Below are 18,668 nucleotides of genomic sequence, written 5' to 3' on the forward strand. Positions count from 1 at the left end.
AGAGAGCGAGCACGCCAGGGAGTAGCCTTTTATTGGGGAGCAAGAAATTCAGGGTATAATTCCATCCAATGAAGGTTAAAGGGGGGCCGCACTCCAAGGTCAGGGTCAGTGATTGGGCCTCCGGGGTCAGTGGTCAGTTACACCCCCACACGGACAGGTTCTCTCAACAGGAGAGGGCCGGGAAAGCTCCGACACAGCCAGAGCTCCTCAGACCCTGATCGGGAGTCACCCAGTCATGTGTGAGAATGGCTCCCGACAGTGAATTCGCTGCCCTCCTGCCTGCTCAAGTACAGGGCATGCTAATCTTTGAGGTCCTCTCTCAGGATCCCATCTATCAGCTACGGGGGTTGAGGGCCACTCAGCTATCTCCATAGGTGGAGCTGTTGGTTGAATTACGCTCTCTGGTGATAGAACGGTGTTAGTAGCAGTCTCCTGTTGTAGCTTTTTCCCTAATAGCTGTTTCTCCTCTAAGCTTTCTTCCTTTAAATTTTCTTCCTCTGTCTGACTAGCTCGAGAGACCTTCTCTTTTGCTTGATCTAAAATGTCTTTCTCCATGGTCTGAACATCTAACAATTTACTTAACACTCTTTCAGTATGTTTTTTACTAATTTCTAATCTGTTATAAAGATAATGCAACCCAATAAGATAACACAAAACAAAACCGAAACAGAATGAAACAAAAATGGAACAAAAAATCGTTGTATCAATTTTCCTATTTTCTTGACATGTGCATTTGTGGTCTATTTCTATCTCTTCCTCAGGGGCAAACAACTTCAAACCTTGAGCCAACCATTTTTCCCAGTCTGCCTGAGAAAACTCTAGGGATAGGCAGCTTGAAACAAAAACAAAACAAATCAAAACAAGAACACAATTTTTTTTAAAAATGGTCACCCAATTTCACTTACCCTCAAGCTTCAGATGTTCCCCGCACCGGCCGCCAATTGTTGCAGTCTGGCTGGGCACAAATCACGAGCCACTGAAGCAGGAACAAACTTTATTTTTGAACTGCAGGAAAACACTTCACCTACGCTCCCTGGGGAATTCTCCCGAACACACGTGGCTCGTCCAGGAACCCCCAGCCGGAAATATCTCTCCCAGAAACCCCTCCTCCTGCACTTCCCCAACGAATGGGAACTCTCAGGGAATCCCCGGAAATCCCCACGAGAACTCCAAAGTAGTGCGAGAACTCAAAAGTAGCGGCAGAGGTGGATAGTAATGCCTCACCTGTCAATCAATACTGTTGGCAAAATGCCAGGGGCCATACAGACTCGGCCATGGCTCTCAGCAAGGAAGGGACAGGGAGATAAGTCAGAGGAAGACACTGGAGTACCCTGGCACCCTCCCACAGGAACCCGAGGCCTCTGGCAGCAGATAGCAGCCTCAGGAGGGTGCAGTGGAGGTGCTGGGCATGGGGCACCGGGCCTGGTGCTGGGCTGCCGTTGCTGCAGTCCTGCTGAAGTGCGCCAGCCTGAGCCCCCCAGGATGTCAGCCTTTGGAATCCTCACTTCCAGGTGTACACAGGACTCGTTCCACAGTTGGAAGAGTGGACACGTAAAGTAGAACTTATTTCAGTAGGGAGTACTCTCTGTGGTATGCTATGACTTCCTGATGATACTCATTCCAGAACACCCCTCTAGTAATCTTCTTCACCATTCTCCTAGAGTCCATCTGTGCTGGTGGAACTGGAGGGCCATCAGGGCCCAGTGACCGCTGCAGAATTTTGTCCCTGGCAGGGACAAACCCTCATTTCAGTGTCTGAAGACAGGAGCTTTAAGGTAGGGTGGGCCCCGGGCTGATTTCTGATATTGGGCAAAGGCACGAGCACATTGGTGCATTGTTGTTTGATGATCACTGTCCATGTGTGGCTTGTTGCTGGTCTCTACTTTTCATACAAAAAAGGAATCTGGCAGGGGCTGGGAGCTGGGTCGGGATTCCCAGCCACACGCTCCTTGGCCTGTTGCATTCCCACACAGATGTGACTGGCTGCAGGAACTCACCTCAGACCCTCGACTTTGAGAGCTAAAGGGTTAATTTATCACCAGTGTTTCTGGTGACTGAGAGCAGAAGACCCAGTGTTCAGAACTGGGGTGTTCAGTGAGAACTGACCCATGCTTAACGGAAAGAGAGGGAAATGCGAGTTTGTCCCCTCAGGCCCAAGTCAGCTGGCATTGTTGGAGTTTTATTAACCAAGGGAGGACTTTATACACTGCCTTGGAAGGAAAATTGAGAGTCGCGACATCTATCAGGAAAGTGACTCGTTAGGGGCCTGCCTTGGTGGTTTTGGAGCACCTGTGTGGTGAAGCCGGGGTGGACCACCCAGGGACTGCTCTCCCCTGCTCTGGTGCAGGCGTGGGGACAGACATCCTAGCTGCACCCCTGACCAGCTGCCGCTGGACGCTGCCCTACTCGAGCTCAGCCAATGCCCCACCTGCACTGCTCACCAGATTCAAAGAGGGGACTCCTCTGAGGTGGCCATCGGGAGGCACAGGGCGAGCTGTGCTTATGAGGTGGGGGAACTGTGTGAGAGGCCCGTGCCTGCTGGGCAGGTGGACTTCCTTCACAACCAAGGTCACTCTCCAGATCTCTCCCAAGGACTGGGGATAAGGGAGTGGCCAGCGCCTCTCTCCCACTCTATCCTTCACACTGCCCACTCCCCCAGGTGCTGGTTAGTGTCTGACCCAGTGGACGCAGTGTGTGGTGCTCAATCACATGTTCAGTGGACAGGGTGCCCATCAGATGCAGCCCTGCTGAGGGGCTCCTGCCTTCCACCTATGCCCCCCATAGGGAAGTTGGCTGCACACACAGGCTTGTTTCCAACCTGTCCTGGGCTTGTATCTTCAGTCCCCTCTCCCGTGGGTCAGAGAGGACGGAAGTGCCCTCTCCCGTGGGTCAGAGAGGATGGAAGTGCCCTCTCCCCGTGGGTTAGAGAGGATGGCAGTGCCCTCTCCCCGTGGGTTAGAGAGGATGGAAGTGCCCTCTCCCGTGGGTTAGAGAGGATGGAAGTGCCCTCTCCCGTGGGTTAGAGAGGATGGAAGTGCCCTCTCCCGTGGGTTAGAGAGGACGGAAGTGCCCTCTCCCCGTGGGTTAGAGAGGATGGAAGTCCCCTCTCCCGTGGGTCAGAGAGGATGGAAGTGCCCTCTCCCGTGGGTTAGAGAGGATGGAAGTGCCCTCTCCCGTGGGTTAGAGAGGATGGAAGTGCCCTCTCCCGTGGGTTAGAGAGGATGGAAGTGCCCTCTCCCGTGGGTTAGTGAGGACGGCAGTGCCCTCTCCCGTGGGTTAGAGAGGATGGAAGTGCCCTCTCCCGTGGGTTAGAGAGGATGGAAGTGCCCTCTCCCGTGGGTTAGAGAGGATGGAAGTGCCCTCTCCCGTGGGTTAGTGAGGACGGCAGTGCCCTCTCCCGTGGGTTACAGAGGATGGAAGTGCCCTCTCCCGTGGGTTAGAGAGGATGGAAGTGCCCTCTCCCGTGGGTTAGAGAGGATGGAAGTGCCCTCTCCCGTGGGTTAGAGAGGATGGAAGTGCCCTCTCCCGTGGGTTAGAGAGGACGGAAGTGCCCTCTCCCGTGGGTTAGAGAGGACGGAAGTGCCCTCTCCCGTGGGTTAGTGAGGACGGCAGTGCCCTCTCCCGTGGGTTAGAGAGGATGGAAGTGCCCTCTCCCGTGGGTTAGAGAGGATGGAAGTGCCCTCTCCCGTGGGTTAGAGAGGACGGAAGTGCCCTCTCCCGTGGGTTAGAGAGGACGGAAGTGCCCTCTCCCGTGGGTTAGAGAGGACGGAAGTGCCCTCTCCCGTGGGTTAGAGAGGACGGAAGTGCCGTCTCCCGTGGGTTAGAGAGGACGGAAGTGCCGTCTCCCGTGGGTTAGAGAGGATGGAAGTGCCGTCTCCCGTGGGTTAGAGAGGATGGAAGTGCCCTCTCCCGTGGGTTAGAGAGGACGGAAGTGCCGTCTCCCGTGGGTTAGAGAGGATGGAAGTGCCCTCTCCCGTGGGTTAGAGAGGATGGAAGTGCCCTCTCCCCGTGGGTTAGAGAGGATGGAAGTGCCCTCTCCCGTGGGTCAGAGAGGATGGAAGTGCCCTCTCCCGTGGGTCAGAGAGGATGGAAGTCCCCTCTCCCGTGGGTCAGAGAGGATGGAAGTCCCCTCTCCCGTGGGTTAGAGAGGATGGAAGTGCCCTCTCCCGTGGGTTAGAGAGGATGGAAGTGCCCTCTCCCGTGGGTCAGAGAGGATGGAAGTGCCCTCTCCCGTGGGTCAGAGAGGATGGAAGTCCCCTCTCCCGTGGGTCAGAGAGGATGGAAGTGCCCTCTCCCGTGGGTCAGAGAGGATGGAAGTCCCCTCTCCCGTGGGTCAGAGAGGATGGAAGTGCCCTCTCCCGTGGGTCAGAGAGGATGGAAGTGCCCTCTCCCGTGGGTCAGAGAGGATGGAAGTGCGCCCTCCCGTGGGTCAGAGAGGATGGAAGTGCCCTCTCCCGTGGGTCAGAGAGGATGGAAGTGCCCTCTCCCGTGGGTCAGAGAGGATGGAAGTGCCCTCTCCCCGTGGGTCAGAGAGGATGGAAGTGCCCTCTCCCGTGGGTCAGAGAGGATGGAAGTGCCCTCTCCCGTGGGTTAGAGAGGATGGAAGTGCCCTCTCCCGTGGGTTAGAGAGGATGGAAGTGCCCTCTCCCCGTGGGTTAGAGAGGATGGAAGTGCCCTCTCCCGTGGGTCAGAGAGGATGGAAGTGCCCTCTAACGTGGGTCAGAGAGGATGGAAGTGCCCTCTCCCGTGGGTTAGAGAGGATGGAAGTCCCCTCTCCCGTGGGTCAGAGAGGATGGAAGTGCCCTCTCCCGTGGGTCAGAGAGGATGGAAGTGCCCTCTCCCGTGGGTTAGAGAGGATGGAAGTGCCCTCTCCCCGTGGGTCAGAGAGGATGGAAGTCCCCTCTCCCGTGGGTCAGAGAGGATGGAAGTGCCCTCTCCCGTGGGTCAGAGAGGATGGAAGTCCCCTCTCCCGTGGGTCAGAGAGGATGGAAGTGCCCTCTCCCGTGGGTTAGAGAGGATGGAAGTCCCCTCTCCCGTGGGTCAGAGAGGATGGAAGTGCCCTCTCCCGTGGGTCAGAGAGGATGGAAGTGCCCTCTCCCGTGGGTTAGAGAGGATGGAAGTGCCCTCTCCCCGTGGGTTAGAGAGGATGGAAGTCCCCTCTCCCGTGGGTCAGAGAGGATGGAAGTGCCCTCTCCCGTGGGTCAGAGAGGATGGAAGTGCCCTCTCCCGTGGGTTAGAGAGGATGGAAGTGCCCTCTCCCGTGGGTTAGAGAGGATGGAAGTGCCCTCTCCCCGTGGGTTAGAGAGGATGGAAGTGCCCTCTCCCGTGGGTCAGAGAGGATGGAAGTGCCCTCTCCCGTGGGTTAGAGAGGATGGAAGTGCCCTCTCCCGTGGGTTAGAGAGGATGGAAGTGCCCTCTCCCCGTGGGTTAGAGAGGATGGAAGTGCCCTCTCCCGTGGGTCAGAGAGGATGGAAGTGCCCTCTCCCGTGGGTTAGAGAGGATGGAAGTGCCCTCTCCCGTGGGTTAGAGAGGATGGAAGTGCCCTCTCCCGTGGGTTAGAGAGGACGGAAGTGCCCTCTCCCGTGGGTCAGAGAGGACGGAAGTCCCTCTCCCGTGGGTCAGAGAGGATGGAAGTGCCCTCTCCCGTGGGTCAGAGAGGATGGAAGTGCCCTCTCCCGTGGGTCAGAGAGGATGGAAGTGCCCTCTCCCGTGGGTCAGAGAGGATGGAAGTGCCCTCTCCCTTGGGTCAGAGAGGATGGAAGTCCCCTCTGCCGTGGGTTAGAGAGGATGGAAGTCCCCTCTCCCGTAGGTCAGAGAGGATGGAAGTGCCCTCTCCCGTGGGTTAGAGAGGATGGAAGTGCCCTCTCCCTTGGGTTAGAGAGGATGGAAGTCCCCTCTCCCGTGGGTTAGAGAGGATGGAAGTGCCCTCTCCCGTGGGTCAGAGAGGATGGAAGTGCCCTCTCCCCGTGGGTTAGAGAGGATGGAAGTGCCCTCTCCCGTGGGTCAGAGAGGATGGAAGTGCCCTCTCCCGTGGGTTAGAGAGGATGGAAGTGCCCTCTCCCGTGGGTTAGAGAGGATGGAAGTGCCCTCTCCCCGTGGGTTAGAGAGGATGGAAGTGCCCTCTCCCGTGGGTCAGAGAGGATGGAAGTGCCCTCTCCCGTGGGTCAGAGAGGATGGAAGTGCCCTCTCCCGTGGGTTAGAGAGGATGGAAGTCCCCTCTCCCGTGGGTCAGAGAGGATGGAAGTGCCCTCTCCCGTGGGTCAGAGAGGATGGAAGTGCCCTCTCCCGTGGGTTAGAGAGGATGGAAGTGCCCTCTCCCCGTGGGTCAGAGAGGATGGAAGTCCCCTCTCCCGTGGGTCAGAGAGGATGGAAGTGCCCTCTCCCGTGGGTCAGAGAGGATGGAAGTCCCCTCTCCCGTGGGTCAGAGAGGATGGAAGTGCCCTCTCCCGTGGGTTAGAGAGGATGGAAGTCCCCTCTCCCGTGGGTCAGAGAGGATGGAATGGAAGTGCCCTCTCCCGTGGGTCAGAGAGGATGGAAGTGCCCTCTCCCGTGGGTTAGAGAGGATGGAAGTGCCCTCTCCCGTGGGTTAGAGAGGATGGAAGTGCCCTCTCCCCGTGGGTCAGAGAGGATGGAAGTGCCCTCTCCCGTGGGTCAGAGAGGATGGAAGTGCCCTCTCCCGTGGGTTAGAGAGGATGGAAGTCCCCTCTCCCGTGGGTCAGAGAGGATGGAAGTGCCCTCTCCCGTGGGTTAGAGAGGATGGAAGTGCCCTCTCCCGTGGGTCAGAGAGGATGGAAGTGCCCTCTCCCGTGGGTCAGAGAGGATGGAAGTGCCCTCTCCCGTGGGTTAGAGAGGATGGAAGTGCCCTCTCCCCGTGGGTTAGAGAGGATGGAAGTCCCCTCTCCCGTGGGTCAGAGAGGATGGAAGTGCCCTCTCCCGTGGGTCAGAGAGGATGGAAGTGCCCTCTCCCGTGGGTTAGAGAGGATGGAAGTGCCCTCTCCCGTGGGTTAGAGAGGATGGAAGTGCCCTCTCCCGTGGGTCAGAGAGGATGGAAGTGCCCTCTCCCGTGGGTCAGAGAGGATGGAAGTGCCCTCTCCCGTGGGTTAGAGAGGATGGAAGTGCCCTCTCCCGTGGGTTAGAGAGGATGGAAGTGCCCTCTCCCCGTGGGTTAGAGAGGATGGAAGTGCCCTCTCCCGTGGGTCAGAGAGGATGGAAGTGCCCTCTCCCGTGGGTTAGAGAGGATGGAAGTGCCCTCTCCCGTGGGTTAGAGAGGATGGAAGTGCCCTCTCCCGTGGGTTAGAGAGGACGGAAGTGCCCTCTCCCGTGGGTCAGAGAGGATGGAAGTCCCCTCTCCCGTGGGTCAGAGAGGATGGAAGTGCCCTCTCCCGTGGGTCAGAGAGGATGGAAGTGCCCTCTCCCGTGGGTCAGAGAGGATGGAAGTGCCCTCTCCCGTGGGTCAGAGAGGATGGAAGTGCCCTCTCCCGTGGGTCAGAGAGGATGGAAGTCCCCTCTGCCGTGGGTTAGAGAGGATGGAAGTCCCCTCTCCCGTGGGTCAGAGAGGATGGAAGTGCCCTCTCCCGTGGGTCAGAGAGGATGGAAGTGCCCTCTCCCGTGGGTTAGAGAGGATGGAAGTCCCCTCTCCCGTGGGTTAGAGAGGATGGAAGTGCCCTCTCCCGTGGGTTAGAGAGGATGGAAGTCCCCTCTCCTGTGGGTTAGAGAGGATGGAAGTGCCCTCTCCCGTGGGTCAGAGAGGATGGAAGTGCCCTCTCCCGTGGGTTAGAGAGGATGGAAGTGCCCTCTCCCGTGGGTTAGAGAGGATGGAAGTGCCCTCTCCCGTGGGTTAGAGAGGATGGAAGTGCCCTCTCCCGTGGGTCAGAGAGGATGGAAGTGCCCTCTCCCCGTGGGTTAGAGAGGATGGAAGTGCCCTCTCCCGTGGGTTAGAGAGGATGGAAGTGCCCTCTCCCGTGGGTTAGAGAGGATGGAAGTGCCCTCTCCCGTGGGTCAGAGAGGATGGAAGTGCCCTCTCCCGTGGGTTAGAGAGGATGGAAGTGCCCTCTCCCCGTGGGTCAGAGAGGATGGAAGTGCCCTCTCCCGTGGGTTAGAGAGGATGGAAGTCCCCTCTCCCGTGGGTTAGAGAGGATGGAAGTGCCCTCTCCCGTGGGTTAGAGAGGATGGAAGTGCCCTCTCCCCGTGGGTTAGAGAGGACGGAAGTGCCCTCTCCCGTGGGTTAGAGAGGATGGAAGTGCCCTCTCCCGTGGGTTAGAGAGGATGGAAGTGCCCTCTCCCGTGGGTTAGAGAGGATGGAAGTGCCCTCTCCCGTGGGTTAGAGAGGATGGAAGTGCCCTCTCCCGTGGGTTAGAGAGGATGGAAGTCCCCTCTCCCGTGGGTCAGAGAGGATGGAAGTGCCCTCTCCCGTGGGTTAGAGAGGATGGAAGTGCCCTCTCCCGTGGGTTAGAGAGGATGGAAGTGCCCTCTCCCGTGGGTTAGAGAGGATGGAAGTGCCCTCTCCCGTGGGTTAGAGAGGATGGAAGTGCCCTCTCCCGTGGGTTAGAGAGGATGGAAGTGCCCTCTCCCGTGGGTCAGAGAGGATGGAAGTCCCCTCTCCCGTGGGTCAGAGAGGATGGAAGTGCCCTCTCCCGTGGGTCAGAGAGGATGGAAGTGCCCTCTCCCGTGGGTTAGAGAGGATGGAAGTGCCCTCTCCCGTGGGTTAGAGAGGATGGAAGTCCCCTCTCCCGTGGGTCAGAGAGGATGGAAGTGCCCTCTCCCGTGGGTCAGAGAGGATGGAAGTGCCCTCTCCCGTGGGTCAGAGAGGATGGAAGTGCCCTCTCCCGTGGGTCAGAGAGGATGGAAGTGCCCTCTCCCGTGGGTTAGAGAGGATGGAAGTGCCCTCTCCCGTGGGTCAGAGAGGATGGAAGTGCCCTCTCCCGTGGGTCAGAGAGGACGGAAGTGCCCTCTCCCGTGGGTCAGAGAGGATGGAAGTCCCCTCTCCCGTGGGTCAGAGAGGATGGAAGTGCCCTCTCCCGTGGGTCAGAGAGGATGGAAGTGCCCTCTCCCGTGGGTCAGAGAGGATGGAAGTGCCCTCTCCCGTGGGTCAGAGAGGATGGAAGTGCCCTCTCCCGTGGGTCAGAGAGGATGGAAGTCCCCTCTCCCGTGGGTCAGAGAGGATGGAAGTGCCCTCTCCCGTGGGTTAGAGAGGATGGAAGTGCCCTCTCCCGTGGGTTAGAGAGGACGGAAGTGCCCTCTCCCCGTGGGTTAGAGAGGACGGAAGTGCCCTCTCCCGTGGGTTAGAGAGGATGGAAGTGCCCTCTCCCGTGGGTTAGAGAGGATGGAAGTGCCCTCTCCCGTGGGTCAGAGAGGACGGAAGTGCCCTCTCCCGTGGGTCAGAGAGGATGGAAGTCCCCTCTCCCGTGGGTCAGAGAGGATGGAAGTGCCCTCTCCCGTGGGTCAGAGAGGATGGAAGTGCCCTCTCCCGTGGGTCAGAGAGGATGGAAGTGCCCTCTCCCGTGGGTCAGAGAGGATGGAAGTGCCCTCTCCCGTGGGTCAGAGAGGATGGAAGTCCCCTCTCCCGTGGGTTAGAGAGGATGGAAGTCCCCTCTCCCCTGGGTCAGAGAGGATGGAAGTGCCCTCTCCCGTGGGTTAGAGAGGATGGAAGTGCCCTCTCCCGTGGGTTAGAGAGGATGGAAGTCCCCTCTCCCGTGGGTTAGAGAGGATGGAAGTGCCCTCTCCCCGTGGGTTAGAGAGGATGGAAGTCCCCTCTCCCGTGGGTTAGAGAGGATGGAAGTGCCCTTTCCCCGTGGGTTAGAGAGGACGGAAGTGCCCTCTCCCGTGGGTTAGAGAGGATGGAAGTCCCCTCTCCCGTGGGTCAGAGAGGATGGAAGTGCCCTCTCCCGTGGGTCAGAGAGGATGGAAGTGCCCTCTCCCGTGGGTTAGAGAGGATGGAAGTGCCCTCTCCCGTGGGTCAGAGAGGATGGAAGTGCCCTCTCCCGTGGGTCAGAGAGGATGGAAGTGCCCTCTCCCGTGGGTCAGAGAGGATGGAAGTGCCCTCTCCCGTGGGTTAGAGAGGATGGAAGTCCCCTCTCCCGTGGGTCAGAGAGGATGGAAGTGCCCTCTCCCGTGGGTCAGAGAGGATGGAAGTGCCCTCTCCCGTGGGTCAGAGAGGATGGAAGTGCCCTCTCCCGTGGGTCAGAGAGGATGGAAGTGCCCTCTCCCGTGGGTTAGAGAGGATGGAAGTGCCCTCTCCCGTGGGTTAGAGAGGATGGAAGTGCCCTCTCCCGTGGGTCAGAGAGGACGGAAGTGCCCTCTCCCGTGGGTCAGAGAGGATGGAAGTCCCCTCTCCCGTGGGTCAGAGAGGATGGAAGTGCCCTCTCCCGTGGGTCAGAGAGGATGGAAGTGCCCTCTCCCGTGGGTCAGAGAGGATGGAAGTGCCCTCTCCCGTGGGTCAGAGAGGATGGAAGTGCCCTCTCCCGTGGGTCAGAGAGGATGGAAGTCCCCTCTCCCGTGGGTTAGAGAGGATGGAAGTCCCCTCTCCCCTGGGTCAGAGAGGATGGAAGTGCCCTCTCCCGTGGGTTAGAGAGGATGGAAGTGCCCTCTCCCGTGGGTTAGAGAGGATGGAAGTCCCCTCTCCCGTGGGTTAGAGAGGATGGAAGTGCCCTCTCCCCGTGGGTTAGAGAGGATGGAAGTCCCCTCTCCCGTGGGTTAGAGAGGATGGAAGTCCCCTCTCCCGTGGGTTAGAGAGGATGGAAGTGCCCTCTCCCGTGGGTCAGAGAGGATGGAAGTGCCCTCTCCCGTGGGTTAGAGAGGATGGAAGTGCCCTCTCCCGTGGGTTAGAGAGGATGGAAGTCCCCTCTCCCGTGGTTTAGAGAGGGTGGAAGTGCCCTCCCCCGTGGGTTAGAGAGGATGGAAGTGCCCTCTCCCCGTGGGTTAGAGAGGATGGAAGTGCCCTCTCCCGTGGGTTAGAGAGGATGGAAGTGCCCTCTCCCGTGGGTTAGAGAGGATGGAAGTGCCCTCTCCCGTGGGTCAGAGAGGATGGAAGTGCCCTCTCCCGTGGGTTAGAGAGGATGGAAGTGCCCTCTCCCGTGGGTTAGAGAGGATGGAAGTCCCCTCTCCCGTGGGTTAGAGAGGATGGAAGTGCCCTCCCCCGTGGGTTAGAGAGGATGGAAGTGCCCTCTCCCCGTGGGTTAGAGAGGATGGAAGTGCCCTCTCCCGTGGGTCAGAGAGGATGGAAGTGCCCTCTCTCGTGGGTCAGAGAGGATGGAAGTGCCCTCTCCCCGTGGGTTAGAGAGGACGGAAGTGCCCTCTCCCGTGGGTTAGAGAGGATGGAAGTGCCCTCTCCCGTGGGTTAGAGAGGATGGAAGTGCCCTCTCCCGTGGGTCAGAGAGGATGGAAGTGCCCTCTCCCGTGGGTCAGAGAGGATGGAAGTGCCCTCTCCCCGTGGGTTAGAGAGGATGGAAGTGCCCTCTCCCGTGGGTTAGAGAGGATGGAAGTCCCCTCTCCCGTGGGTTAGAGAGGGTGGAAGTGCCTTCTCCCCGTGGGTTAGAGAGGATGGAAGTGCCCTCTCCGTGGGTTAGAGAGGATGGAAGTGCCCTTTCCCCGTGGGTTAGAGAGGACGGAAGTGCCCTCTCCCGTGGGTTAGAGAGGATGGAAGTCCCCTCTCCCGTGGGTCAGAGAGGATGGAAGTGCCCTCTCCCGTGGGTCAGAGAGGATGGAAGTGCCCTCTCCCGTGGGTTAGAGAGGATGGAAGTGCCCTCTCCCGTGGGTCAGAGAGGATGGAAGTGCCCTCTCCCGTGGGTCAGAGAGGATGGAAGTGCCCTCTCCCGTGGGTCAGAGAGGATGGAAGTGCCCTCTCCCGTGGGTTAGAGAGGATGGAAGTCCCCTCTCCCGTGGGTCAGAGAGGATGGAAGTGCCCTCTCCCGTGGGTCAGAGAGGATGGAAGTGCCCTCTCCCGTGGGTCAGAGAGGATGGAAGTGCCCTCTCCCGTGGGTCAGAGAGGATGGAAGTGCCCTCTCCCGTGGGTTAGAGAGGATGGAAGTGCCCTCTCCCGTGGGTTAGAGAGGATGGAAGTGCCCTCTCCCGTGGGTCAGAGAGGACGGAAGTGCCCTCTCCCGTGGGTCAGAGAGGATGGAAGTCCCCTCTCCCGTGGGTCAGAGAGGATGGAAGTGCCCTCTCCCGTGGGTCAGAGAGGATGGAAGTGCCCTCTCCCGTGGGTCAGAGAGGATGGAAGTGCCCTCTCCCGTGGGTCAGAGAGGATGGAAGTGCCCTCTCCCGTGGGTCAGAGAGGATGGAAGTCCCCTCTCCCGTGGGTTAGAGAGGATGGAAGTCCCCTCTCCCCTGGGTCAGAGAGGATGGAAGTGCCCTCTCCCGTGGGTTAGAGAGGATGGAAGTGCCCTCTCCCGTGGGTTAGAGAGGATGGAAGTCCCCTCTCCCGTGGGTTAGAGAGGATGGAAGTGCCCTCTCCCCGTGGGTTAGAGAGGATGGAAGTCCCCTCTCCCGTGGGTTAGAGAGGATGGAAGTGCCCTTTCCCCGTGGGTTAGAGAGGACGGAAGTGCCCTCTCCCGTGGGTTAGAGAGGATGGAAGTCCCCTCTCCCGTGGGTCAGAGAGGATGGAAGTGCCCTCTCCCGTGGGTCAGAGAGGATGGAAGTGCCCTCTCCCGTGGGTTAGAGAGGATGGAAGTGCCCTCTCCCGTGGGTTAGAGAGGATGGAAGTGCCCTCTCCCCGTGGGTTAGAGAGGATGGAAGTGCCCTCTCCCGTGGGTCAGAGAGGATGGAAGTGCCCTCTCCCGTGGGTTAGAGAGGATGGAAGTGCCCTCTCCCGTGGGTTAGAGAGGATGGAAGTGCCCTCTCCCCGTGGGTTAGAGAGGATGGAAGTGCCCTCTCCCGTGGGTCAGAGAGGATGGAAGTGCCCTCTCCCGTGGGTTAGAGAGGATGGAAGTGCCCTCTCCCGTGGGTTAGAGAGGATGGAAGTGCCCTCTCCCGTGGGTTAGAGAGGACGGAAGTGCCCTCTCCCGTGGGTCAGAGAGGATGGAAGTCCCCTCTCCCGTGGGTCAGAGAGGATGGAAGTGCCCTCTCCCGTGGGTCAGAGAGGATGGAAGTGCCCTCTCCCGTGGGTCAGAGAGGATGGAAGTGCCCTCTCCCGTGGGTCAGAGAGGATGGAAGTGCCCTCTCCCTTGGGTCAGAGAGGATGGAAGTCCCCTCTGCCGTGGGTTAGAGAGGATGGAAGTCCCCTCTCCCGTGGGTCAGAGAGGATGGAAGTGCCCTCTCCCGTGGGTTAGAGAGGATGGAAGTGCCCTCTCCCGTGGGTTAGAGAGGATGGAAGTCCCCTCTCCCGTGGGTTAGAGAGGATGGAAGTGCCCTCTCCCCGTGGGTTAGAGAGGATGGAAGTCCCCTCTCCTGTGGGTTAGAGAGGATGGAAGTCCCCTCTCCCGTGGGTTAGAGAGGATGGAAGTGCCCTCTCCCGTGGGTTAGAGAGGATGGAAGTCCCCTCTCCCGTGGGTTAGAGAGGATGGAAGTGCCCTCTCCCGTGGGTTAGAGAGGATGGAAGTGCCCTCTCCCCTGGGTCAGAGAGGATGGAAGTGCCCTCTCCCCGTGGGTTAGAGAGGATGGAAGTGCCCTCTCCCGTGGGTTAGAGAGGATGGAAGCGCCCTCTCCCGTGGGTTAGAGAGGATGGAAGTCCCCTCTCCCGTGGGTTAGAGAGGATGGAAGCGCCCTCTCCCGTGGGTTAGAGAGGATGGAAGTGCCCTCTCCCGTGGGTCAGAGAGGATGGAAGGGCCCTCTCCCGTGGGTTAGAGAGGATGGAAGTCCCCTCTCCCGTGGGTTAGAGAGGATGGAAGTGCCCTCTCCCGTGGGTTAGAGAGGATGGAAGTGCCCTCTCCCCGTGGGTTAGAGAGGACGGAAGTGCCCTCTCCCGTGGGTTAGAGAGGATGGAAGTGCCCTCTCCCGTGGGTCAGAGAGGATGGAAGTGCCCTCTCCCGTGGGTTAGAGAGGATGGAAGTGCCCTCTCCCGTGGGTTAGAGAGGATGGAAGTGCCCTCTCCCGTGGGTCAGAGAGGATGGAAGTCCCCTCTCCTGTGGGTCAGAGAGGATGGAAGTGCCCTCTCCCGTGGGTTAGAGAGGATGGAAGTGCCCTCTCCCGTGGGTTAGAGAGGATGGAAGTGCCCTCTCCCGTGGGTTAGAGAGGATGGAAGTGCCCTCTCCCGTGGGTTAGAGAGGATGGAAGTGCCCTCTCCCGTGGGTTAGAGAGGATGGAAGTGCCCTCTCCCGTGGGTCAGAGAGGATGGAAGTCCCCTCTCCTGTGGGTCAGAGAGGATGGAAGTGCCCTCTCCCGTGGGTCAGAGAGGATGGAAGTGCCCTCTCCCGTGGGTTAGAGAGGATGGAAGTGCCCTCTCCCGTGGGTTAGAGAGGATGGAAGTCCCCTCTCCCGTGGGTCAGAGAGGATGGAAGTGCCCTCTCCCGTGGGTCAGAGAGGATGGAAGTGCCCTCTCCCGTGGGTCAGAGAGGATGGAAGTGCCCTCTCCCGTGGGTCAGAGAGGATGGAAGTGCCCTCTCCCGTGGGTTAGAGAGGATGGAAGTGCCCTCTCCCGTGGGTCAGAGAGGATGGAAGTGCCCTCTCCCGTGGGTCAGAGAGGACGGAAGTGCCCTCTCCCGTGGGTCAGAGAGGATGGAAGTCCCCTCTCCCGTGGGTCAGAGAGGATGGAAGTGCCCTCTCCTGTGGGTCAGAGAGGATGGAAGTGCCCTCTCCCGTGGGTCAGAGAGGATGGAAGTGCCCTCTCCCGTGGGTCAGAGAGGATGGAAGTGCCCTCTCCCGTGGGTCAGAGAGGATGGAAGTCCCCTCTCCCGTGGGTCAGAGAGGATGGAAGTGCCCTCTCCCGTGGGTTAGAGAGGATGGAAGTGCCCTCTCCCGTGGGTTAGAGAGGATGGAAGTGCCCTCTCCCGTGGGTCAGAGAGGACGGAAGTGCCCTCTCCCGTGGGTCAGAGAGGATGGAAGTCCCCTCTCCCGTGGGTCAGAGAGGATGGAAGTGCCCTCTCCCGTGGGTCAGAGAGGATGGAAGTGCCCTCTCCCGTGGGTCAGAGAGGATGGAAGTGCCCTCTCCCGTGGGTCAGAGAGGATGGAAGTCCCCTCTCCCGTGGGTTAGAGAGGATGGAAGTCCCCTCTCCCCTGGGTCAGAGAGGATGGAAGTGCCCTCTCCCGTGGGTTAGAGAGGATGGAAGTGCCCTCTCCCGTGGGTTAGAGAGGATGGAAGTCCCCTCTCCCGTGGGTTAGAGAGGATGGAAGTGCCCTCTCCCCGTGGGTTAGAGAGGATGGAAGTCCCCTCTCCCGTGGGTTAGAGAGGATGGAAGTCCCCTCTCCCGTGGGTTAGAGAGGATGGAAGTGCCCTCTCCCGTGGGTCAGAGAGGATGGAAGTGCCCTCTCCCGTGGGTTAGAGAGGATGGAAGTGCCCTCTCCCGTGGGTTAGAGAGGATGGAAGTCCCCTCTCCCGTGGTTTAGAGAGGGTGGAAGTGCCCTCCCCCGTGGGTTAGAGAGGATGGAAGTGCCCTCTCCCCGTGGGTTAGAGAGGATGGAAGTGCCCTCTCCCGTGGGTTAGAGAGGATGGAAGTGCCCTCTCCCGTGGGTTAGAGAGGATGGAAGTGCCCTCTCCCGTGGGTCAGAGAGGATGGAAGTGCCCTCTCCCGTGGGTTAGAGAGGATGGAAGTGCCCTCTCCCGTGGGTTAGAGAGGATGGAAGTCCCCTCTCCCGTGGGTTAGAGAGGATGGAAGTGCCCTCCCCGTGGGTTAGAGAGGATGGAAGTGCCCTCTCCCCGTGGGTTAGAGAGGATGGAAGTGCCCTCTCCCGTGGGTCAGAGAGGATGGAAGTGCCCTCTCTCGTGGGTCAGAGAGGATGGAAGTGCCCTCTCCCCGTGGGTTAGAGAGGACGGAAGTGCCCTCTCCCGTGGGTTAGAGAGGATGGAAGTGCCCTCTCCCGTGGGTTAGAGAGGATGGAAGTGCCCTCTCCCGTGGGTCAGAGAGGATGGAAGTGCCCTCTCCCGTGGGTCAGAGAGGATGGAAGTGCCCTCTCCCCGTGGGTTAGAGAGGATGGAAGTGCCCTCTCCCGTGGGTTAGAGAGGATGGAAGTCCCCTCTCCCGTGGGTTAGAGAGGGTGGAAGTGCCTTCTCCCCGTGGGTTAGAGAGGATGGAAGTGCCCTCTCCGTGGGTTAGAGAGGATGGAAGTGCCCTTTCCCCGTGGGTTAGAGAGGACGGAAGTGCCCTCTCCCGTGGGTTAGAGAGGATGGAAGTCCCCTCTCCCGTGGGTCAGAGAGGATGGAAGTGCCCTCTCCCGTGGGTCAGAGAGGATGGAAGTGCCCTCTCCCGTGGGTTAGAGAGGATGGAAGTGCCCTCTCCCGTGGGTCAGAGAGGATGGAAGTGCCCTCTCCCGTGGGTCAGAGAGGATGGAAGTGCCCTCTCCCGTGGGTCAGAGAGGATGGAAGTGCCCTCTCCCGTGGGTTAGAGAGGATGGAAGTCCCCTCTCCCGTGGGTCAGAGAGGATGGAAGTGCCCTCTCCCGTGGGTCAGAGAGGATGGAAGTGCCCTCTCCCGTGGGTCAGAGAGGATGGAAGTGCCCTCTCCCGTGGGTCAGAGAGGATGGAAGTGCCCTCTCCCGTGGGTTAGAGAGGATGGAAGTGCCCTCTCCCGTGGGTTAGAGAGGATGGAAGTGCCCTCTCCCGTGGGTCAGAGAGGACGGAAGTGCCCTCTCCCGTGGGTCAGAGAGGATGGAAGTCCCCTCTCCCGTGGGTCAGAGAGGATGGAAGTGCCCTCTCCCGTGGGTCAGAGAGGATGGAAGTGCCCTCTCCCGTGGGTCAGAGAGGATGGAAGTGCCCTCTCCCGTGGGTCAGAGAGGATGGAAGTGCCCTCTCCCGTGGGTCAGAGAGGATGGAAGTCCCCTCTCCCGTGGGTTAGAGAGGATGGAAGTCCCCTCTCCCCTGGGTCAGAGAGGATGGAAGTGCCCTCTCCCGTGGGTTAGAGAGGATGGAAGTGCCCTCTCCCGTGGGTTAGAGAGGATGGAAGTCCCCTCTCCCGTGGGTTAGAGAGGATGGAAGTGCCCTCTCCCGTGGGTTAGAGAGGATGGAAGTCCCCTCTCCCGTGGGTTAGAGAGGATGGAAGTGCCCTTTCCCCGTGGGTTAGAGAGGACGGAAGTGCCCTCTCCCGTGGGTTAGAGAGGATGGAAGTCCCCTCTCCCGTGGGTCAGAGAGGATGGAAGTGCCCTCTCCCGTGGGTCAGAGAGGATGGAAGTGCCCTCTCCCGTGGGTTAGAGAGGATGGAAGTGCCCTCTCCCGTGGGTCAGAGAGGATGGAAGTGCCCTCTCCCGTGGGTCAGAGAGGATGGAAGTGCCCTCTCCCGTGGGTCAGAGAGGATGGAAGTGCCCTCTCCCGTGGGTTAGAGAGGATGGAAGTCCCCTCTCCCGTGGGTCAGAGAGGATGGAAGTGCCCTCTCCCGTGGGTCAGAGAGGATGGAAGTGCCCTCTCCCGTGGGTCAGAGAGGATGGAAGTGCCCTCTCCCGTGGGTCAGAGAGGATGGAAGTGCCCTCTCCCGTGGGTTAGAGAGGATGGAAGTGCCCTCTCCCGTGGGTTAGAGAGGATGGAAGTGCCCTCTCCCGTGGGTCAGAGAGGACGGAAGTGCCCTCTCCCGTGGGTCAGAGAGGATGGAAGTCCCCTCTCCCGTGGGTCAGAGAGGATGGAAGTGCCCTCTCCCGTGGGTCAGAGAGGATGGAAGTGCCCTCTCCCGTGGGTCAGAGAGGATGGAAGTGCCCTCTCCCGTGGGTCAGAGAGGATGGAAGTGCCCTCTCCCGTGGGTCAGAGAGGATGGAAGTCCCCTCTCCCGTGGGTTAGAGAGGATGGAAGTCCCCTCTCCCCTGGGTCAGAGAGGATGGAAGTGCCCTCTCCCGTGGGTTAGAGAGGATGGAAGTGCCCTCTCCCGTGGGTTAGAGAGGATGGAAGTCCCCTCTCCCGTGGGTTAGAGAGGATGGAAGTGCCCTCTCCCCGTGGGTTAGAGAGGATGGAAGTCCCCTCTCCCGTGGGTTAGAGAGGATGGAAGTCCCCTCTCCCGTGGGTTAGAGAGGATGGAAGTGCCCTCTCCCGTTTGTCAGAGAGGATGGAAGTGCCCTCTCCCGTGGGTTAGAGAGGATGGAAGTGCCCTCTCCCGTGGGTTAGAGAGGATGGAAGTCCCCTCTCCCGTGGTTTAGAGAGGGTGGAAGTGCCCTCCCCCGTGGGTTAGAGAGGATGGAAGTGCCCTCTCCCCGTGGGTTAGAGAGGATGGAAGTGCCCTCTCCCGTGGGTTAGAGAGGATGGAAGTGCCCTCTCCCCTGGGTTAGAGAGGATGGAAGTGCCCTCTCCCGTGGGTCAGAGAGGATGGAAGTGCCCTCTCCCGTGGGTTAGAGAGGATGGAAGTGCCCTCTCCCGTGGGTTAGAGAGGATGGAAGTGCCCTCTCCCGTGGGTTAGAGAGGATGGAAGTGCCCTCCCCCGTGGGTTAGAGAGGATGGAAGTGCCCTCTCCCCGTGGGTTAGAGAGGATGGAAGTGCCCTCTCCCGTGGGTCAGAGAGGATGGAAGTGCCCTCTCTCGTGGGTCAGAGAGGATGGAAGTGCCCTCTCCCCGTGGGTTAGAGAGGACGGAAGTGCCCTCTCCCGTGGGTTAGAGAGGATGGAAGTG

At 59.7% G+C, this 18,668-nt stretch overlaps 1 protein-coding gene across 1 annotated transcript in view; it reads left to right on the top strand.

Annotated features, from left to right (window-relative positions):
• Wdr27 (WD repeat domain 27) overlaps nucleotides 1-18,668 on the top strand; it is a 146,854-nt gene that overhangs the window by 15,819 nt on the left and 112,367 nt on the right. The window contains exon 4 of the mRNA XM_077109623.1: nucleotides 1,662-1,775. Within this exon, the coding sequence (XP_076965738.1) occupies nucleotides 1,662-1,775 (114 nt within the window). The remainder of the gene's footprint in view (nucleotides 1-1,661; nucleotides 1,776-18,668) is intronic.

This window comes from Callospermophilus lateralis, chromosome 6 (genome assembly GCF_048772815.1).
Source record: "Callospermophilus lateralis isolate mCalLat2 chromosome 6, mCalLat2.hap1, whole genome shotgun sequence".
In the NCBI taxonomy this organism is placed as follows: Eukaryota; Metazoa; Chordata; class Mammalia; order Rodentia; family Sciuridae; genus Callospermophilus; species Callospermophilus lateralis.